This window comes from Varroa jacobsoni, unplaced genomic scaffold (assembly GCF_002532875.2).
Source record: "Varroa jacobsoni isolate VJ856 unplaced genomic scaffold, vjacob_1.0 contig05273, whole genome shotgun sequence".
Taxonomy (NCBI): domain Eukaryota; kingdom Metazoa; phylum Arthropoda; class Arachnida; order Mesostigmata; family Varroidae; genus Varroa; species Varroa jacobsoni.
Window position 1 is genome coordinate 1 of NW_019215510.1, and position 10917 is coordinate 10917.

The following is a 10917-nucleotide window of genomic DNA, read 5'->3' on the forward strand; positions in this document are numbered from 1 at the left end:
TATATATATCTATATATATACGTACACATTTCTTATAGGAATAGAGATAACTTTGTCGAGAATTTAATATATGGAAATTTGGAACTCGCTTTAGCATTCGTCGGAAATCAACTAAGTTCTAAGTTATAGCTGGCTCCTTTTTCTTCAACATAAGCGGTACCAAGTTCAGTCAAATGGTACTACTTACGTTTATGGCTTTCCTGATATGTTTAGCTAAGCGCTGCATCCTCTATAGGAAGGCCATATCAACGTGCATGCCGAAATCGAAGTCCCTAATGCGCTTATCGAAGAAGAATTGGTTCTTTATACCGACGGGGAACTGGTGACAGTAAAGCGGCCACGTGGAGAAAATAGTGTTGGCATAGTAGCCTAGAAGATCTGCCTTTTCACTTTGGAATGCCCTGACGGGTCATCGTGATTTTCTCCCACTCCATGACAGTCCCATTTCTCATAGGTACGTGGGCGTCATCTAGGTATCCCACGTTTCTATATATCGGCAAACTTGGGTGCAAAGATTAGACTCGAAGAAGAGATTAAACATTCACACCGGAAAACCGAAAGGTAAGACGAGTATAATGGAGGGCTTGTCTATTATTAAATTACATAGACAACTTTTAATACGGAGTGTAAGCCATATCCGGCTGATTCGTTGACACTGGTCATTTTGTGTAACATCATTACGCAAAAGTAACGTTCAACTGCTTTTAGGTATGAACGCCGTGGGCCTAAAACCGAAAGGTAACGGATTCACTGCTCAAGTTGATGCTTCCTTTTTTATAGGATGTAATACAGCGGTTTTTGATACGTTTCCCGGCCATGTGTGTGTCCGCATTATTTGTTAGACTTTGTTGGTCGTTATAACGCTTGACTAGACAGTGACCTATTTAGTACTTACAAACTTACTATTCACTATTTACTTTTTCAATTTATAAAATCTTATTATTTATTTTTAATACATTTTTTAATTTATTTATGTTTAATCAAATTAATGTTATTTATTTATCTTTTATTATTTTAATTGATTAATTTTATTTACTTTTCTTTTATATATTTTTATTATATTATAATACATTTATTAATTTATTATTGTTATATCATATTTATTTCTTAATTTAATTTTCTAATTTACTCTTTACTATTTACAAGTAAAATTAGAATCTGTAGGTTTAATTACACAACCGACAGTGGTCAAATTAAGGTCGAATCATCGCACATCAACCTTATTGCGGCTAGGCTGTCATGTTGAAGGCTGTTATACGATACTGCGGTGGCTTTCATCTCTAAAGGTCTTCATCGTCGTAATTTACGGTGAGACACCACCGGCGTCACCCCGACGCGGGACGGTTATGTGCCCTCTCCCCTTTTTGGACGCTTAGGTTAGGCACTTATTCTTAGTATTTATCATTTATTATCATTTAGGTTATTCCACTCTTACCGGTGGGCTCGTCATGTAAATGACCAGCTCCTCCAGCGCCAAACAAATCCTCCAGAGCCCAAACAAGTATCAAAGGCAAAGGTAGGCTTGTTCTAATCGTCGCTAAAGCTACTAGTGCGTGTACTTCGGTGCTGATCATCATCGGTGGAGTGTTTACCGGTATTAATCAAAATATGGTTTTATACAGAAGTCGTACTTGGAGCTACTGTCCATCATAAGCATCTTAAGAGACTACATGTTCATCGTCGCCATAAAGCTCATAAGATATATTCTAATGGTATCTTCGTGACCTTGACCTCAGCTAATTTGCAAAGCAATATAGCTGCCAATGGCTGGAGGCATGGATGAATGGATGGACGTTGGTTTATTCCTAGTTTACCTCAATATTTGCATTTATTAAGAGTTGACTATAGTTTCAGATATTGACACTGTAAACTGTGAAACGTTAATTGGCAAATTCCAATATTATTCCATAAAATTGAGAAGGATCCGGATAATAATTTTTCAGCCGGTAATGCTTGGCTTCGTATGAATTTAAAGCCCCAAGAAGGTGCATTTATATACGTCCGTACTAGCAGTAAGAACTCGAATCGTGAAGGAGATAAATGTTAATGATCGTACACCGCGAAAAAATATATTTTATAGATTATATAGGTGTAACGGTGATTATGCATGTCCGCAGCAGTGACTCTACCTCAGCATGTTTCATCGGCAACTGCAGATTGGGATATATAAAAAAATCTGTCGCTCCTTATTTGCTTGTTGCTTTTTGATTTGAATGATGAACACGATTTTCAATATAATCACATTAAAATTCATGCACATTCAAGGGAACTGGGGTGGTGTTTCTACTCGTTTATTCTAATGGAGCTGGGTCTATTTGTACTGTTTGAAAAAATAGCTTGTAATGAAGATACATTCACACAGAAGTCATCGATGACGACACCATATGTCATATTTTTATATATGAAACATGTGAAAGATGGAAAAAAGAAACAACATATGCCACCATAGTCCTCTATTTTTACAATATACACTATCGAATTTGTTAGCCATTTGGTTACATTTTTCAGAATCCAAGTTCCGACCCATACATTGTAGACGCACGGCGTAACTATGAACAGCCTGTCATCGTTTATATACAACCGCATGCCGAGTTGCGCGGCGGAGCCTGGACCGCTGTACACATCTTTCCGAACCTTGCCCAGACACAGACGTACGTCGAGATGAACCCGAGGGTATTGTCGAAGACAGTTCCAGAAAAAAGTCCATGCACCGTTTAGACTCGTTGTCGTTGTCGTTGTCGTGATGTGTTGCAGAAAATCGCTATTAATAAAACGGACATTCGGGTTTCGAGAGAGTTGCAGAAGCGAGAAGATCAGTTGTGCTCAGTGTACCGTCAGGTGGCGCTAGCGTTCGCGGATTTGCACGATAACCCTCTGCGCCTGATAAATCATTCATGATATCGTCCAATGGTGAAAATCGCGTCACGTGATCTACGCGACATCTGCTTTTGCAATCCAAAATTAAGACGGAAGTTTTGTCGACAAGACCAGAGTTGGCGAGCTAGAGAAACTTTCCGTCAATGATTCGAAGTTGTGGATCGTAGTATTCTTGGTCCACCAAATAAACGCCCAACGAAGGGAGAAGCTGACGCCCACAATGAAAAAATTAAAACTTAAGACCAATAAAGATATACCGGCTGTTGCTAACAATGTAGTACCTACCAACTATTTTGAGAAAGACGCTTATATAAAAAACTAAAGCTATTTATAATAAAAAGTATTACCATTAGGAAGTACGTAATTATTAGATTATTAGTGCCTATTCTACGGGTACGGAATTAACTTAACACAAAGTTCGAGCAAGTCATTACGAGAAATGCAAACAAGCTTATTACATTTTTATTATATTACTATTAATATTACATTATTACAAATATTACGTACTGAGAACTGCAATCCGCATAGTCTTGGCGCACCATAAAACCTGAGTACCCTATTTCTTAGTAAGGCCCTAATTCTGAATGGCGGAAATGATTGTTTCGGATTTCACGAATTACTGAATGAAAACCGGAAACCCTAGTTAGGAATATTTAATCACCAAATCGATAGGCTCAAAGAATAAGCGACGTACTGTATTGTCACTTATTATGACATGTAGGTCAACGAATCTGGGATGTAGTCGTAGAAAAAAAACAGGAGTTAGGAGTAGTTGAACATCAAACGTAGAAGAAACAACGGGAAATAAAGATGCAGCTACATGAGTATATATGTAAGAGGCTAATACTCAGTTTGGCACATTGAAAGGCCCGGGGGCACAGGACCCTGCGTCGGACTCGTAGCAGCATAAAACTTACAGAAGGAGCACCAGCACGCAACCCTTTTTATTTCTCGTTACGTCGTAGTGGTATGGGCTTACGTGCGCAATAATGCAACTCACTTTTACAAAGCGATGCCGTACATGCGATCCCCGAAATTCCCGTGCGACTCTTTCCCTTCATCTTTGACTTCATATCCTTCTAGGTACCTCCCCATTCCATAAACTGCGCCCTTTTTTAGCTAGTCAGTCTATCTGAGACCGTTCCTTCATCACCCTTTACGGTGGGGTTATTAAGTCCCTCTACGATGTTCTCGTACACCCTTTTCGCCTTTGACCTTCACTACCATTGCTCCATTAGAGCCCTAATTAACAACTTCCTATGACATAGAAATCTCTCCTCGATCCCTTTTAATTAAATCTCGTCATACCGCAGTAGACGTATTAGATACGCTAAAGAAAGATGCAATAGTTTGACCTATTTGCTATACTGACTTTAAATATTTTAAATTGAGTGATTTTAAAAATTTTTCCCCTCAAGGTTTGGCATGAAGTCATATGAAATCGAATCAGGTCAGAACCAAGGTCTGCGAAGAACATGGAAAACTGGCTTTACTGGATGGAACTACCACAACACCAAATAAATATCTTACTGAGGTTGAGTTTATGTTGAAAAAAAAGCGCAAAAAGTACCAAATAGATAATGCAGTACTGGCGCATGAATATGTCGCTGAATTTGTGAAACGAAAAGCACTCCTGGTCTTACTGACGTGATGATCGAGCATCAGTACTAAGGCTTGTATTTATGTCGAGCTCGAAAGGCATTTAATCATGAAGGACCGTGTGTATATTAGTATTTGCATCATAAATATTGGTATATACACGTTACATTCGCGAAAGACGAACCTATATATGATCATAAAAATGCTAGCTTGGCCCATATCTCGACTTCCCTAATACTTGGCTGGGACTTACCAAGACCGTAATTTTCAAAAAATTGACCAAAAATTCTCAGGTGTCAATGGGCCGATCAATGAGCGAAAAAAATAAACATTTATTTAAAAAAACATCAGAAAGAAATATTACTAGATTAACCATTATTTCTATTTTTTTCGAGCTCTCAAGTTGAACCTACAGAACGTAATTTAGTCAAATGTGGCACGGCGCAATTCGTCAGTTAATCGAAAATATAGTGGTTTTTTAATCAGGTCTGCCATTGCTTTGTGCAAAATGACGTAGGCTTCAATGGGACACCGTCGGCGTGTCTGAACGTAAACGTTGCAATTCTCTATACATAATTTTTCAGTAAACATCACATCTCCGCATTAGAATAGTAGCGTTATGGCTCGTGTTCTTCAGTTTAGTTTCCTTGTCATTTCCGCGGTGATTCTGGTATATGAAATGGCCTCATTCGATCTGCATACTTAAATCTGGTCTCGACTTACCGATATCATCATAATCTCTTTCATGACCAGTATCAGCAGCACGATCGACGTCCTCGGTAGGCCAATTCAGTAGAGGTTAGCAAATCAAAACCGAACAGAATATTGAAGTGCTCATTTTAATAGATTAGCATTCCGGAGCGGTTTTCGCGGTTCTAAATCACGCTTGAAGATCGAAAGGTGGTCGTTAGTAGGTAAACCTGTGGGTGTTTTTGTCGATGTGCATAGGTCAGACATGCCAGTCCCATTGGTATTAAAACTGCCATCGTCGCTGCTTCCGCTGTCGGTCACCTGAAGCACTATAGCTTCTTCCGCATTTGCCAACGCTGGTACATCTGTGTTATTGTTGTGTGTCCGACAACGACAAGGAGGCCGATCGCGACGATAGCGACCGCATGACGACGAAAGCGTAGTCCAATCCACTGCGAAAATGGCAGTGTCTATAGCGTCGGTCGGTGACGTTCTTAACGGGTGACGGACGGAGCGTCCGGGGAGAAGAACGGGCAGCCTACCAACAAGAGTCATCGAAAAAGGAACGCTGCCGTCCCTGTCGGTCCCTGTGCCCAGTGGAACGGCAGTACCAGTTAGTGGATGCACCGCTGTGGGGTCGCTGGCCTGAATTTGCTAAAGCCGTGGCCTGGCTCGTATGAGAATAGTCCAAATTACGTGAGCGAATCTTGCCATCGTATATGTTGCAACGGCGAAATAGTGCTGGAGCGCAGTCCTAGTTAGGTACCTTATCTGGACCAGCAATCCCTCTGGCTGTTCTCTGGCTAATCTGCATGTGCGGAGCCAACTCAGCAGCAGTAGCAAATCCCTTTAACGTTGGCGGTTCGTTGCAGCAAATTCTACAGAGCAGGAATTGCTTGCTCGATGAGTAGTATAATTGTGAGGTAAGAACACAGCAAATGGAGCCAAGGATAGAAGAGTGGTCTGGCGGGGCCTCCATTTTTATCGGCTCCCCAACGCTCTCCCCCTGTCTATTTGTCCGTCTATCTATTTGTCTACTTCTGTTTCTGCTTTCAGACATTCCTCTTCCCCCTTGCGCAAAACCGCGAACTGCGCCACAGCACCACGTGGTGCAGCAGATTTGTGCGTCTGCGTGTGTGTTCCGCTGCTTCCCAGGGTTTACTTATTTCTCTCTACCAACCGTCCGCGCTGCTGAAGCCGGCATTATTACCAGTGCAGCTACCGCTGTTACTCCATTCGCTGCCGCAATCGCTGTTGCCGAGTTCCTGCTGCAATTGAACTGCCTTGTGCCTTCTCGCTTGTCGTTAGCCCAATCGGTTGACTGACTGTGTCCGTAGACGCTACTGCGCTGCTGGCGTTTCCACAACAACGAACGTTTATGCTGGCTCGTTGGGGATCGCGGGGATCGTTGGCATTAGAGTCGCAAACGTTGCGGGCCGCCACAGAACTGAAGCTTTTTCGTAGATGAACCGACAAAGCTTAAAGTGGCAACTTGCTCATTTACCTCCTATAACGCCGCTATTCTAGCAGCGGTTTCTACCAGCTAGTGCGGTATCTATGATAGTGTTTGTCGTTGGTTTAGCTTTTATCGTACGTTGAATCCAGCAACGACCCCAACAAAGGCAAGGGAAGACCACTGATGCTATCGGCTAGTCAGAAAGAGCGAAGTAGGCAACGTGGACACGCAACGGGTTATCTTGCCGTTTTCGGCACGGCGGGATACATTTGTACAATTGGAATGGCTAAAAGTTTAAAGCGCTTGGTGAAGTTTACGGGGGAGTTCAATTAGTTAAAGTTGATTGTGCATCAAACGTACGTCGCTTAAGCAAATTGCGGAAGATCGGGAGATTTGCTGGAAAATCGATAAAGTTGTGTTAAGTGAAGGATGCTTTGAACGAACTCTTCCCGACAGTAAAGGGAAGATAATAAACAACTGCTTGTTTATCTCACACCGGATATTGGCAAGAATATTTGAGGTTTATAAAAATCTACGTCGACGGCCACTAAAATCAATACTTTGTTCCATGCGATGGCTATAACAGCGGGCAGCTCTCTCGCGCGTATCAACTCATCGGATGCCATCACCCCTCAACCGCTGAACACAAGAGCAACCATAACATCACTACCAATTGGTAAATAGTTGACATCATAATGCGTTCTTAATATCTGGTCTTGACAGCATATTGCGATAGTCTTTCTCTATGGTAACATGCTGATGTTTGCCATCGTATACGACGTATACGATCGCGTGCACCTTCGAAATGTTTCATTTAAAACCCTTAAAAATACGCTGTCCCGTAAAATCACCATTGACTCACACTCTAATATCAAGTAGTCATGTTTTCTTAACAAAAACACTTTATAGGGGGAAACGATGCTGATTGCTGTTTTTTTTTTTTTTTTTTATGGAACACGTCGCCATTTTTATGTTTATAAAAAAGCATCTAGTTGACAAGGTTTTATGTGAACATGATCAGTAAGCCATTGGGAACTGCATAGTGATTGCTTGACCGTTTGCCGAGCTTTAGGAGACCATGTTTTATATGAATCATTGCCAATTAGTTTTGTTAATTCAGCCCAATAGAGTTTTTGATTTTCAACAAGAATTCTATATATATATATATATATATATAGTTACTATTTAATTGTGGGAAACGTGGAATTGCGCTTAACTTCTGCCGGATCGGCACTCTCATTGGTGTTCGAAAATCATCGTCTAGTTGCAATACATGGCAGCTCGTACTGCCAGGAGACCTGGCTGATACAAAATGATAAAATTTAATATTATATTAGACATTCGTGAGTTCATCTCAATCCGGTTGCATAAATGGATGTAAATGCACCTTGGGTTTAAGTTGGACAAATCGGTAGGTCCTAAACAACCCGACGCCGACAAGCGGAAGCTACATCCACGGCCCAGGAATCCCGTTGTTTAACGGTGCTGTACCAAAACATCATGGGCATCAGTTATGGTATTATGGGCAAGATGTTGAAAATATTATTTAAATGACAAAAAGGAAGCCCCGGGATAAGTTACGTTTTTGTAAAGTACCCGCGATAAGAAAATTGCTGATCGTTAAACGCCATGTGGAATAGTAGGTCTTTTCAACAGAGCGTATTGGTAACATCCACAGGCACACTGAAAAAGCCGTAGTACACTTGTTTCCAGGTTTAAGTCTTTTAGAATGAAAATATTTTTTTAGAATGCCGTGTTCGTGGCGGAATCGTTTATCCTTTGGACATTCGAGGCGACAAATATTCGTTTCAGAAGGCCTTCCAGCGCGAACTTCTCCAACAACACTGATGCGCTTAAGGCTTTGAAAAGACGGCCCAGCAGACCCTAAAAGATCCTGTTTGTTAAAAAAAAAAATGAATAGGGTACCATATTCTGTCTGTAGTAACGTTCCGAATTTATATAATAAATGGTTTAATTGTTCGAACACAACAATAGCCAACACAACTAGTGCTGGCAACTTGGACGCCATTAATGATGTGACGCTGTTCCTAGCCAAAGACAAACAACATACATTCCATTTGTCCCGTAATTAATAATAATAGCCTATAATACACTCACTGTCTGCTTGAGTGCCGTGATCCGACGCCAACGGATATTTGGTTCAGCACAATAGATACAGCCTTTCGAGAACTCCGAATCGCAGAGGTAGCAAGAATGCCTTAACAGTTTGCCATGCAGACGATACTTTCAATACTGACATAAATGAGCCTTGATTTATTGACTTCTTACTACCTGACAATCCATATCAATACGCAGCTGTATAGTCGCTGGGCAAAATCTGACCCTTGCCGGACTGAAACAGGATTCACGTGGCTCTGTAGTGGCAATAACTCTTATGGAGCAATGGTAACGTGTCCGTCTATAAAGTTTTCAAACCCGAGCATGGACACACTTCGTTTTGTGCATGGGACTAACCGTCTAGACTAATATACAACGACGTCTTAGCGGCAAATTTTGTACGTTGAACTAGATAAGCTAACAAGCCACAAATTTCTAGGACTGAATTAAGATTCATGTATAATCAGCTATAATATTTCTTCGCATATACTTCCATTTATAGAAATATTATGCATTAGTAGCGGACGAGAGATGGAGATGATGAGAGATGGAGATGATGCCGAGAACGAGTTCTTACGAGGAAATCCGCCGGAAATCCGGAAGTGATGTCGCCGTGCGACGAGCGAGGTGCAAACGTAGTGGACGCTTGTTTTGATTGACGACTAATCAGTAGGTCAATAGTGTAACTCGATTGTACAACTGATATTTGATAAAGACAACGCACAATCTCCCTTGTAGGGTCTTTTTTCACTCTGTCGACTACTTCAACGGCCATCAAAGGCTCGAATCAAAGATATTGTATTCGAGTGACAGATAACAAGAGAACGCATCTGAAGCTTCTTCAAACGTACAGCTAAATTGACGCTCGAACCGATGCCTGCATGCCGCCTGAGTTCATTTCGAGCCTGTAAGAATTAATCGAAGTAGCTAGTAAGTGAAGAATTTGGGACACGTTTACGGTGGGCAATTATTGTAGCAGAGGTTAAAATCACGTACCGAATATCTCCTCTGATACCAAACCTTTGTAGATCTCCTAAAGCCCCTATCAGCTGGTCACACAGAGACGAATCTTCTTTCTACCCTAAACTCGCAAGCCGCCACACCGAAAACAACTACCCTTGTCTATTCGTACCAGCACAGCGGTGCGAGAATATTACATTGGATTGACGAATCTAAGTGCCGGCCGTCCTTCCCACCTCAACGAGCCCACCCAGGACCCTAAAAAGAGACCGGCTTCGTCGAGATGGTGTTAATCCTGTGGGAGAAGACGACGATGATAGAGAGCTAACTAATGGCAATATCAGAGTTGTCGAGGGACTTTGCATTGATCATTTATTTTCGACTGGTAATCCATTTTTTTTGACGCCACGTTGTCCCTATGTAAAAAAATCCTTAGAAATGACTGTAAAATGTGGATTTCAACAATCATGGTGTCCGCCCACGATCTCGAATACGTCGAAAGTTCGGGAAGGTGAAGCGTCGAAGACGATAATTGCGGTAAATGATTTTCCAGGCACATTCAATAGCTTGACATGGACGCTAACCTTGCAAGTTGGCTTGACGATGACGCTCAGTATGTGGCGCAAGTGAATTTGAACGGTATTACGATACTCAAGTCGACGGACCTCTCAGAAAAATATGATCGACGAATTGGCCTTTCGATCGGGGGCACTATGTTAATAGCGTATGTGCCAAATAATGATCGAAATCAAAATGGAATTTCTTTGGCCTGGGTTTGAGCTATACAGCGAAGGAGAACGGAGAGCGCATCAGTTAATTTGCATAGATTGGGGTGTCTATGGGTGACCGCCAGTTGCGGCGAAGCTACCGCCTGCTTACAAGCTCCATTAGCTGCCCCAATTAGTGAATTGGTGATTAAGACCTAGTAAAATTTGAACGAGGTGATGTGCTAGCAAACGGAAGCTCGGGCTGTACGAACAAATAATTAAGTGAGCTTTGAAACAAATTCACCTGTGAAAAAAACATGGCAAAGCTGTTCTAACGGCAATTTAAAATCTAGCATAATGTGTGTTCGGCCAACACTAAAACGAGTGGCGTTGTGCTACGAGACCTGGCCGGTTACTTGACTTTTGCTATAACATAAGTGCAGCGTGGTTAAAAACCAAAGGATGCTACCACAACTAAGCTATATTTATCGAAATTAACTTATAGCATAT

At 41.5% G+C, this 10917-nt stretch overlaps 1 protein-coding gene across 1 annotated transcript; it reads left to right on the forward strand.

Annotated features, from left to right (window-relative positions):
* Nucleotides 1–228: 228 nt before the first annotated feature.
* Nucleotides 229–7298, forward strand: LOC111273179 (uncharacterized; the record flags this gene model as incomplete). Its single annotated transcript, XM_086973493.1, is given in 2 exon segments — nucleotides 229–561; nucleotides 2509–7298. A coding segment is annotated over 1 exon segment (103 nt), but the record flags the coding sequence as incomplete, so codon positions are not given.
* Nucleotides 7299–10917: the final 3619 nt, after the last annotated feature.